The following is a 12,064-nucleotide window of genomic DNA, read 5'->3' as shown; positions in this document are numbered from 1 at the left end:
ACATCTTTATTTTTATATGCTTCCTTACGTGATTTTCCCCTCCTTTTCTGCCACTGTTTTAAATTATCATTTAGAAACACATAAATATCAAGCACAGTCACTTGAAACTATTCTGGAACTTAAGTTATAGAGGAAAAATTTATTGTACCCGCGAGAAATTCACAGCCTCTAAAGAATTCACTTTCTGCCTGCAACTGAAGAAAATAAAATAGTTTTTCCAATTATCAACAATTCGAAAATGTAAATTCTTTTCTACTGAAAATTTAAATAAAATAGTACCATCTTATTAAGATTTGGCTAGTTTTTAACACTAATCTATAACTAAGTAGTTTGTGACTAGAACATACCAAACTCATACATTATCATTACAGCGTATAGGAGGGAAAAAATAGAACGCACCTTGATAATGCAACTCCTACTACGCACGCCTACACTTAGTTACAACTGGAACTCTTCCACCACTGACTTTTTTTTTATGAATACAAACTTTCCTCCGAGGAAGTGGATCAGGACTCCACCCACTAGCCTCCTTTCCATTGGCTGAATGCCCCACACTCATTTGAATGTAATATGTCAATTGATTGTCTGAGAGGGGTGGGCCGATCAGCAACGAATAAAATTTCTGGCGATATTGGGAGTTTTTGAGTTGGACCTTTTTCGGCTGCGGGGTTTTTGCAATTAAATCAACGCCAGCATTTTATTACAACCCGCGTTGCGGAGTCGTTGGGCGTGGGACTGATTTCTCCCCTTCGTGCCTTCTGTCAGAGTTAGCACGCTTCCTTTCGTGCAAAGCATTATTTTCTTTCACGCTCATGAGGAGATAAAATGCTAAATAGCATACATAAACAACGACACGCGCTTTTACACCGCTTGGAATGGATCCTCTTGATTTTTGCCGTGGTTATTATAGCGTCTTTGGAATCTCTCCTTTCCATGACAGTATGTGCCAACTTTTCTGGATCCCTGCTCTAGGTCAAGTCTACCACAAGAGTATATTTTTTGGCAAGGATGTTGTTGCTACTGTAGCCTTTTAGACACACAGTACTGTTTATTGTATGCATATTTAGATTTTGTTCCACAAAATGTCCTCTCAGAAACAACCTGGGTGGCGTCTAATATAGAAATCCTAAATATAAAACAGCTATCTCAACTAACCTTAACCTCCCCAAGCCCCTCTGTATAAACTTCAAATAGAACGTAACTCATGGGGTGGTTATGATGAAAAACGATAGGAGGAAACACTATGAGTTCCCCCATGAATTCTGGACAAATGAATCAATGACTATCTTCATTGAATCAGGATATAAATCAATCCCCAATATGTTGACTGACAAGGTAGATTCTATTGCAATTATCTGTGGTTTTTTCCCTCATCTCTCGTATACAATTTATCATTGTAGCAATGTCTTCTCCCTTTTCTCTCAATCTGTCTTCCCCCCTTGAAAACTTTTAACACTCTGTAGTTGGATCATCATTAATCAGGATTATGTTTCTCTTCTTTCTACACAAGAGGAATTTTGATTAAAACAAAGCTTAAGCATCTCTTTCTAGACCACCCAAGCTTACTCTTCTGCATATTAGTAGGAAAAACTAATCTGTTGCACATTTAAGTACATATACAGTAATTATGGATGGCCCCCAGATGTAGCAAGCCAAATGATATACCCTGCCATCCTATGCTATAGTAGCAGATAGAAAAATAACTAGTCATAAAGCATTACAAGCAATTCCACCATTATCTGCTCATACAACACACAGTCAAAATCAGATAAACTACATTAGAACTTAATCTCATCTAAGAACCAACCATTGTAGCAGCCATCTCCAGTCTGGCATCCTCCTCCATACATCTTGGCCATACTGGCTGAAAATTCTGAAGCCAGAATCCAAACACATCTGGATGGCATCAGGATACGGATTGGTCTATATGTTCATTTAATGGGGAAGGGGGGGGGAATCTTCAGAGGAGGCAGGGAAGAAATGCAAAAATTCTACTTCAAGGTACATATGCTCTCTGGAAATTAGGATCAAAGGCAACCTCCCTTTCATTGCCATCCACTGGAGAACAGTGAGAATATTAATAATAAACCTCATGTCTTAATTACTGAACCTATGGTGGAATACCGATACTGAAATTGGTCTGATCCAGCAGGCTCTCTAAATCCCCCCCACTTGTCTGGTGTTTTCCTGTCTTCCTGCAATCCCCGTTATAGAAGTGGAGCTGAGCTATCTGGCAGTTGTTTGTACTTCAGAGCAAAGTTAGCAACCTGGTCTCCAAATGTTTGGACTAACTCCCATTAACCATATTCGCTGGAGACAGTGGGCTGCCTATATGTTTTAAAGTGTTGAGGGAATAATTCCAAGATGATATTCCTGCTAACAATTCATTTCTTATGCTTGTTTCTACTATATTTAATGCTGGAGTATTTTCCATGTCCAAAGTCCACTCAAGATATTAGCAGCTAATCATTTTATGCTATGTATTCAATACAGGTTCCTGGTGATGAACTGTATTTGGTACATGATTAGATTCTCTGTTCCAACATGACATTAGAGGAAGACATACTCACCATAAATTCACCAACTCCTATGGAGTCAGGAAAAGCAGCCTGCTAGCATAAAGTGAGATGGGCAGAGGTTGCAGTCGTGATTTTCCAAAAATTGCAAAAATATAGCCATCATACTATTAACTAAATCCACTAATAAGTGCCCCCCAAGGCTTCCCTCCTGATTGTAATGCAAATTTGGGACAGTGTTGGAGGAGATATTCTTTTTAATACTTGGATCCTTACAACTTTACAAATTAATCTCAACACTCGAAGTACAGTTCAGTAATCATAATCAGTGTGACACTTTCAGGACTAGTGTGATATGGGCTTTATATCCATCCCTCTCAATAATTAAGCCGATGCAGTCTGTGCCAGTTACAGCTTTTGGGCTGAATTCAAGATAGCTTCATGAAGAATTCATTGCAGCAATCCAATCCACAAGTTTCTTGGGCATGGAAGACTGACATTATGATGGAGCTATCCCAGTCCATGTAGGATAGTAGTTGGCACGTTTGTCAAAGCTAGATGTGGGTATGCAAGTATCTTCTTTAAAAGATTGTACCATCCCATTTTTTGTTTGAAGGCTTTCCAATAACTGAGAAATCAGAAACATACTCTCCTCCCTCACCCTTCCCCAAAACAGGAAACCACCCAACTGCCATGAACCTAGTCTTTCTGGCATTTAGCCTTCAAAGACAAGGAGCAAAAATACTTTTATCTAGCAAGTGCTGCCTTTCAAAGTCCTCACATGACTGAGGCCACAAGACACATATACAGCTTGACCTCCAGGCCTCACCTCTCCCCCTTTCCCCTCCTCTGAGTTCCCCATCATAATGCATTATTTCTCTGGGCTCTGTAACCAATTACAAATAGATCAGAAATATTTTGGTTGGTGTGATTATTGCCAGGGCACAAGCAACAGCATCTGCATTGGCTTTCTCCCCAGCTTTCCAGACTGCTGTTAGAACATAATACAGAAAATCCCTCTTCCTGCCTCCTGTTCTTTTGCTGGATGGGCAAAACAATACATCCAATAACTCTTTTTGATCTGGAGATCTAATTCAAGAATTAAAAATGGCAGATGCCTTGACATTTCAATGTATTGTAATTAAATGATGCTCAGACACAGAGCCAACACTTTGAGAGAGGGCCTCTTCAGAACAAAAAACAAAGCAAAATGCAGTGTTATGAATCCAGCTAAAGAAACATTTGGCTCTTGGTCGTTTTAAAAAGTCTCTGACAGCTAATAGATCAAGTATGTGGTTTTAAAGTGTAGATATGGATTCATTCCCACTGCTTCCATAAATTCATGTGAGCATCAGCAAGTTACTCCTTGGGAGTATTTACTGGGAATGGGGGCAGAGTCTATGTTTTGCCATGAGAGCAAAAACAATTCAAAAAGTTAACTACTTTTATCTTCAATGCTTGTTTATGAGTAGTGACGTAATCGTTGGCATGTGTCACAAGAATTTATGAGAAACATGTTTCCTCATCAAGAGATGAAAATTAATATGAATAATAGTAAAAAAAATGTGCAAGAAGAAAATATTGCTATTATCTGTGCTAGCCTTACCCAACCTGATACTTGACAGATGTGTTGCACAATATTTGGGTGTTTGTCCCAACAAGTGGAAAACACCTGGTTGACCAAGGCTACTCTTTTATACTTGTTTCTTTTTCTGAATCCAATACATGAAACGTTATTGCATGGAGATAAGAACTTGAATGCAATTATTAATGTGATCTCCACCAGTTTTGGGAAACATGATATTAATCAGGGATCTAATCTCTCTCTGGGGAAAAAAGGCCTTTGTCCACCCAAATAAGGGGAAGTTGAATGAGAGAGGTCTTTCCCAGCAGGAGACCTACACAAACCAAGATTAGGTTTGCTTAATTTGTATGGGCTCTTAGCTCCTGGAACACCAAGTATCACCTCTCCTCTGCAATCCTGAGCAGAAGATTGTGTTCACATAACAGTGATCTTCCTCCAAGCCAATTAGTAGAGTTTAATAGTCCATGTGTCAGCCATTCAATCTTGGACATGCCTCCTCCTGCCACCTGTCATTTTCCGGCGCTGGGACTTGCTCGTTCGTCCTGTTCTTATGATTTGGCCTCTGTTCTTTGTCCCTTGTTTGTGGTTGATCTTTTTTCTTTTCCCCTTTTTCTGAGTACGGGAATGCAGAGAAGCAGTGAGGGAAGAAATTCTGTGGATAAGAGAAGAAAATAATAATTGTTTCTTAATTTTAAAAAATAAAAGCTAGCTTTTAATTATCAGGTTTATTCACCCTCACCTATGTTCCTTGTAAACATAGCTGCTGTGGTTTTCAAACTACCAGTAGTCCTTGACTTACAACCACAATTGGAACTGGAATTTCTGTTGTTAAGTTGTTGAGGTCATAAGTCAAATTAGACCTGATTTTACAACAATTTTTAAGCAGTTGTTAAACAAATCACTGCAGTTGTTAAGCAAATCCAGCTTTCCCAATGGGTGTTTTTTTCTGGAAATTGGCAAAAAAGGTTGCAAATCATGATTAATGTGCCACAGGATGATGCAACTGGTCATAAATATGAATCGATTGCCAAGCTCCTGAATTGTGATTATGCGACCCTGGAGATGGTCATATGCCCAAGTATGTTATATTTTTTTTCCAAAGCTATTGTGTCTTTGAACAGACATAAAATGAAAAGTTCGTTAGTCAAGGATATTATACTGGTTTATTCAATGGCATTATAGTGGTTTATTCAAGAAATCATGATTATAAACACAGCTCAGAGCTATGTATGTCCATCCAGTTTTAGGATCTTTAAATATTTAAAGACAATTCTGAGCTCTAAAGAGAGACAGTAAACAGATAAGAAAAAAAATTAGTCTCCTTGGACTAATTCTGACTTGAATGTTCCTCTTATTTATAGAATTGCCAGTCCTCTTCTCTTCTGTTTTATTTTTACATGCATTTAAAAAATAACTGTACATCTGAAATTCTCTGAGCAGATTATAAAAATTAAAACAATACAAATTGCAGCACTATTAAGAGATAACAAATAAATCCATACTGAGAAAATAAACTCTGCAGCAATGAATTTAGAACAGGAACTGTAAAATAAAATAAAATAAAAATTTCCCAACATATTTAAAAGGACTAAAAAACTAACTAGTTTGCCTGGTGGGAGAAATATATTTATACAGACAAAGGGATAGGTGTAGGAATATTTTTATACTTTCTAAGGAAGGTATACGAACCAACCAGCAGTGAGAAGGTTCTTCGGTCACATTTCTTCCTAACTCAGCCAGTAATATCTTTACATAAATAACACTTTCACATAATCCTCTATGCCCTCTTCCACATGACCGTATCATACTTACCTCTACTTTTTATTTTTAACATCACTTGACAGCACACCCCATACGTATCTACTCAGAACAAAAACCCTTTAAATTCAATGGAGTTTACTCTCCATCCAATGTTAGAATAATCTCTAAGCAAATCTTCAGAGAACAGTTGGGACATTCTGAATGGTTTGGTAATTGAAAGTAAGTCACACAACTGTAATACCTCTCAGACAGAAGTGGATCTCTAGATTTCTTAGGCAATGTAGATGTATTCAAGGTGTCTTCTCCTTCTGGGTCAGTATTTTCGTTCTAAAAAGAAGACACGTGAGCGAATAAAGAACACCACAATAAAACCTAGACATGCAACTAGAAACATGATTTGATTTTCTAAGCAAAATATTAAAATTTCAGATTAAACGTTAACACTTTAAATTAAAGAATAGTAGCAATCAACACCAAGACCAAACATGTAGAGCCAAAACTTGGCACCAATCATTTAGCACAGTGGTGAACTGTAATCCATAAATTATAGTTCGGAATTTGACTTCTAGTTGGATTCAGACAAGCTATTCCCTTCCATAAACTTTGGGAATAACAGCTCAAAAGACATTATATTCAAACACAGGATCTTGCATATTTGGATGCACAAATACATATAGTATAGCAATAGCACTTATATACCACTTCACAGTGCTTTATAGCCCTCTCTAAACAGTTTACACAGTCAGCATATTTCCCCCAACAATCTGTGTCCTCATTTTACCGACTTTGGAAGGAAGAAAAGCTGAGTCAACCTTGAGCGGGTGAGAATTTCTGGCAGTCAGCAGAATTAGCCTGAAATACTGCATTCTAACCACTACACCACCATGGCTCTTGCATAGTGATTAAAGAGTCAAATTATGGCTGTGGGGATCACAGATTAATACCTACTGAGCCATACTCCTCACTGAGGGATGTTGGCCAGTCTTGGGCTCTTCTTCCAAGCCTCTTTTGCATATTTTATTTTTGTGCCTCCCAGATAATGTTGATTCCTGATGACGGTCTGGACTAGAAATTTAAGATCAAGTTATTTCCCAACACACCTCTGGGTGAGGTTATCCATTGGCATGGGGTTAAGTATCATTAATCAGTATGTTAATGGTACATAGGTTTCCATCTCTATCCTGGACTGACCAAACAATGCCTTCAGATTCTCTGTGTCTGGAGGTCTTGGGGGTTTAGATGGGGAGATAAAAGCTTTGGCTTAACCCAAACAAAACTGAGTAGCTGTGGGCTTGTTCACTCTGCCTCCCCGCACCTCACTTTGGATGGGATTGGTATTTATAGATGTACCATGATCATGGTTACAACATAATCACTGCTTTGCAAGTAGCGCTCACTTATCAGCTTCTGGGTGCAATTCAAAATCCTGGCTTTCACTGATAAAGCCCTTTATGGCACAGGGCTGGGTTAATTAATGAACCAGCTATTATGGATAGCTGCCCATTCTACAAAATCCAACAGAAAGGGTGTGCTTTGAGTGCCTTCAAAGAAATAATACTACTTAAAGGATGTATGAGGAAGACCTTTTAAAATTATGGAGGCACACATATGGAGGCTTTGCAACAGCATATCCCGAGATCTGGACAGCTCTGAATTTCTGTATGACTTTAAAAACCTCCCTCTCCCTCTCTCCCTCTCCCTCTCCCTCCCTCTCTCACACACACACACAGTAAGATATTGGATGAGCCTGTTTGAAAAAAAGGTTTAGGATGTTGAAATGTTGTGTTTTTGTGCCATTTTATATTGCATGGTGTGGTCCTACAATTATTATTACTTGTCTGCCTTTTACATCTAGGTTAACCAACTAGAGTTGCATTTGTGAGTTGGGCAGCCATATAAAAATTATCTATAAATATTTTTTGTTAAATTATCAAGTTAATAAACAAGTTAATTAAAGACAGATATATTACCTCGGTTAGCCCCAGCACACGAGCACCAGAAAGGTCCAAGTCACTGATGGTAGTAACAGTGACCGTATGGTTTGGGTGATCATAGCTCACCGATTCTGTTTGAGATGTCACTAAATGTTCCAACTCGTCAGCTTCCTCTGAGAAGATGAAAGAAGTACATTCATAATTTTTCTGTGCAAAGGCAGTTTCTTCAATCATTCTGTTAAAGAATGGCATCTATGTTCTAAATGAAAACCTTATGGAAGGAATTCTTTAAGCTTAGACCTTTCAGCCCTGCTACATTCTATTATTCCTTTATATATGTGGGTTTAATGACATTTGATGCCTCCACCTCCGTAACTTTAAACTGGAATATTTTAAGAGATGATAATCCTTGAAGCAGGTTCTTTTGTTATCTGTATTTGCCACATAATCAACATTTACTACACTACACAATTCTGCCAATGATGGATAAGCTTCTTCAAGCTATTAAAAATAACTCCACACATCTCTTTAGCCATATCCTGACAGCTTTACCTTTTCATTTGCATCATTTACCTATGAAAATATTCATTTTTATATGTATATTTTCTACAATATTTTCTACTGTTTATTATAAGAGTAAAACCTAATAAAAATATACATAAAGAGAAGAGAAAGAGTTAATAGTGTAATGAATAAGGAAAAAAGAGAAAAGTAGGAATATAAAAAAATGTCTTCCAATCTTCACTACAAATTTAAAAAAAATTAGTGACTCTTCACTTCTTACAATTATTTCTTCATCTCACAATCCCATTGCTTATCTATAAATAAATCCATAAAACATCATCTTTTCAGTCCTGGGGTCAGCAGGAAGTCTATACAGTAATCATTCTTCTAAAGACAGAAAGCTTACACAGTGCAACAAAAAAATCAGCACTGAATCTGTCTCCTTCAAACTGTTTGTAATTAACAGCAGTGGCCTAAACATAATCATACTGAGCAATATAGAAAACAACACCTAGTAAAAGTGCGCTAAAGATTATAGATTAGCAAAACTAATTCATTAACAGATCAAATGAAGATATGGTTTGAATCATGAATCATATTCATTTAACCTTATTTTAGAGAAGTTGTATTGATCAGCCTTCTGTTGGGTTAAGTTGTCATCTTATACATTTTGGGATTCCAGGCTAGGTTACATCTTCAAATAGGACACTTACCTAAGGCTTCTTCTCTCTCCTTCAACATCTTCATGTATTCTTTATGTCTCTACAAGAGAAGCAAACAAATAGATATTCCAAGAGTTTTCAGATCATCTCCTAAATTGCCTCATTCAAGTTGCTAGTTAAAATCCTGCCAATGAGAAGTCATGCACCACTTCTTCCTACTATATTGTGGTAGTATAGTATTTGGTAGAATTGTGGTACTGTGTGGTATTTCCATATCAACTTATAAAAATCAATTTACTCTATATTATACTATCATAGCCTACAAAATCTGGAATCTCCCTTAAAACAAGCCAGTATAAACCATGGCGCCCTAAGCAAAGCTCTCTCTTTTCCCCACAAAATCTTTGCCTCAAAATATAAGCCATACTTGGAGGTACTCCATTTTATTTCCAAGCACATATGTCTCTGTTGTTTAGTCAAAAGTAAGGCCTGTTTAATTTGGTAATACACTGGTATAACATAATTAGAGTTGAGTCAAAATGGTGAGGGTAAGCTTGCTAAAATAGCAAGCAAATGCAATTTACATTTTTGAAGTTTCAATAATAAAAGGCAAAAATGAAGGCAGCTATCCAAAATGTTTGAAAAAAGTCATTTTTGGAAGGAAACAGTTCTGCCTTACTTTTGCAGCTGTTGCAGCCTTCCATTTCCCAGACAGATCTCAGATGAAATCATACCTCTTCCTTCATCTTCTTTTCTTCCTCCTTTAGTTTGCGCTTTATTTCCTCCAAAGCTACTTTCCTCCTCTCAACCTTACGTTTGTGAAACCCTGTCAAGAACTCCCTGGAAAGAATAAGCACAGTATAGTAGGCAGCAATAAGTTAGGATTACCTTCTGCCTATGGAATCAGTATTCTACAAATAACTTATCCTGCATGATCAGTAGGCAAATATATACAAAACTTTTACCTATAGGCAAAAGCATGCAACAATTTGCCCATATTAAACATGCAGACTAACTTAGAAGTACAGGCTGGCTCCTGCAATACATTCCTTAAGAAGAGTCTAATTCATTTGTACAGGAAAAATGGCAGAACAGATTGGATAACCATAAAGTATGGAAGCTATGATTTTTTTTAAGCCTCTCAGGGAGTAATACAATTGCAATTGGGACCAGCAACTCCTTTGCTAAGGGATATGGCTGTTAAGTGAACTGCCAGACTTACATTAGTTCCACTGCAGGCATAAAGTGAATCATCCAAGGTTAAGCATGACATCATATGACTGACTTCCTGGTGGCTTCTCCATTGATTCTGCTTGTTGGAAGCAAATGTTTGGTTTTTAAGAAGAGCCTGGACAGTCACTTGTCTGAAATGGTATAGGGTCTCCTGTTTGAGCAGGGGGTTGGACTAGAAGACCCCCAAGGTCCTTTCCAGCTCTATTTTGATTGACTGAAGCCAACTGTGAAGCTCACAAATGGTGATCACATGACCATGGGATGCTGCAACAGTTGTGTGAAGACGACCAGTCATAAAACTACTTTTTCAGCAGTTATATAACTGAGCAATCATTAAATTGGGCAGTTGTTAACTGAGAATTATTTATACTTCTGAATGTCCAGGTAGCCTTGTGTGATTTTGTTCCCCTAAGTGAGCTAGTTTTCTTGGCAATGTAACTGTTACCCATTTTATCTTAGCTTATCTACACAATAAGCAGAATAAACAGAACAATAAGCAGAACAATAAACAGACTTTCTTTCCTCCACATTTCACTTCTCTATTTCCCTCTTAAGCTGAAAAAAAAAATCCATATCTGTTCTACTTGGCAGCACAAAGAAAACATTAACCCAGCTACTATCTGAAGCATGCCTGGATAGCTGTAGCTCAGATACGGCCCTAAGCAAGAAGGATGAAGAGGCAAAGGCCAAGAGAGTAAAGAAGTAACTGTGAATGTGAACTGTGAGCCTTGGTAGTACAGTGGTCTAAAGCACCCTGTTATTAAGAACAGCTGCCTGCAATTACTGCAAGTTCAAATCCTACCAGGCTCAAGGTTGACTCAACCTTCCATCCTTTCTAAGGTAGGTAAATTGAGGACCCAGTTGTGGGGGCAATAAGCTGACTTTGTATAAATATACAAAAGAATGAAGGCTATTGCTTAGCGCATTGTAAGCCGCCCTGAGTCTCCGGAGAAGGGCGGCATATAAATTAAAAAAAAAAATGTCAACCTCCAGAAAGAAAATTGGATTTTACTCTTTGAAAAGCTGGTTAACTATTTTGTGGATTGTTTCTAAACCACGACATTTACTTGATTTCACCCAGACGAAGAGGAGAGTAACTCTCATCACGCTCCACCAGCATCAACCAGCCATTTGAATAGGTTCTGTAATCCAAAACACCTGGAAGGAACGACATTGGGGAAAAATCTACTTTGGAGAGAATTCAGAAATTCTAGCAAGTTGCCCCTTTTGTAAATAAATTCATTATGCCCTACATTCTGTTGCAGGTGTGTACTAAAACTTAGTCAGGTAAAGCAGTTTTTTTTTTCAAACTTGGTCATTGGCTAGGAATTCTTGGAATTGAAGTCCACTCATCTTAAAGTGACCAACTTTGAAAAACATTATTGCAGAGGTCTTCAAACTTGGCAGCGTTAAGACTTGTGGACTTCAACTCCCAGAATTCTCCAGCCAGCTATGCTGGCTGGAGAATTCTGGGAGTTGAAGTCCACAAGTCTTAACGCTGCCAAGTTTGAAGACCTCTGTACTAAAGCAACACGTGTCTGAACCTTGCAGCAAGCATCCCTGCTCAGCTTTAACTCTTCTCTAGCTCTGCAAAGAGCCTCCCGGTAAACCTCCTCTCCACGCAGGAGGCTTCCCACGGGAGGGATCCGCACACCGAAAGATTATACGTCGCCCAGCGAGGGACTAGGGGTAGATCTACTCGCCCTGCTTCTTCCTCCTCCTCTCCCGCACTCACCACCGACTCTTCTCATCGAAAGACACGACTCTCCGGAGCATCGGAGCCCCATCGCGCCGGCCCTTCTTCTTGCGGCCCATGCCGGCGATGACTCCTTCCGACTCCGCCGGCAGAAGCGCAAACCAATGCACCGC

At 38.4% G+C, this 12,064-nt stretch overlaps 2 protein-coding genes across 6 annotated transcripts in view; both read right to left on the bottom strand.

Moving 5' to 3' along the window:
* Window positions 1-1,925, bottom strand: part of TRIOBP (TRIO and F-actin binding protein) — a 64,956-nt gene extending 63,031 nt beyond the window's left edge. For 2 of the 5 annotated variants that reach the window (XM_060694554.2, XM_087873864.1), the window contains exon 1: window positions 1,808-1,862. In XM_060694554.2, coding sequence (XP_060550537.2) covers window positions 1,808-1,846 — 39 coding nt within the window. In that variant the 5' untranslated portion in view covers window positions 1,847-1,862. Of the gene's footprint in view, window positions 1-399; window positions 509-1,807 lie in introns of those variants that run through there. The other 3 variants (XM_087873865.1, XM_087873863.1, XM_087873866.1) reach the window with 3 other exon arrangements.
* Window positions 1,926-2,755: 830 nt separating this feature from the next.
* On the bottom strand, window positions 2,756-12,059 carry NOL12 (nucleolar protein 12). Its single transcript, XM_034403100.2, has 6 exons — window positions 11,931-12,059; window positions 9,697-9,802; window positions 9,014-9,062; window positions 7,833-7,969; window positions 6,104-6,189; window positions 2,756-4,753 (listed from the first exon to the last, which is right to left on the bottom strand). Exons 1-6 carry the CDS (start codon window positions 12,008-12,010, stop codon window positions 4,579-4,581), a joined length of 633 nt encoding a protein of 210 aa, XP_034258991.1. The 5' UTR covers window positions 12,011-12,059; the 3' UTR covers window positions 2,756-4,578.
* Window positions 12,060-12,064: the final 5 nt, after the last annotated feature.

The sequence above is a fragment of the Pantherophis guttatus genome, chromosome 7 (genome assembly GCF_059756535.1).
Source record: "Pantherophis guttatus breed Tessera chromosome 7, ASM5975653v1, whole genome shotgun sequence".
NCBI lineage: Eukaryota > Metazoa > Chordata > Lepidosauria > Squamata > Colubridae > Pantherophis > Pantherophis guttatus.
This window is presented reverse-complemented; position numbering and strand designations above follow the sequence as displayed.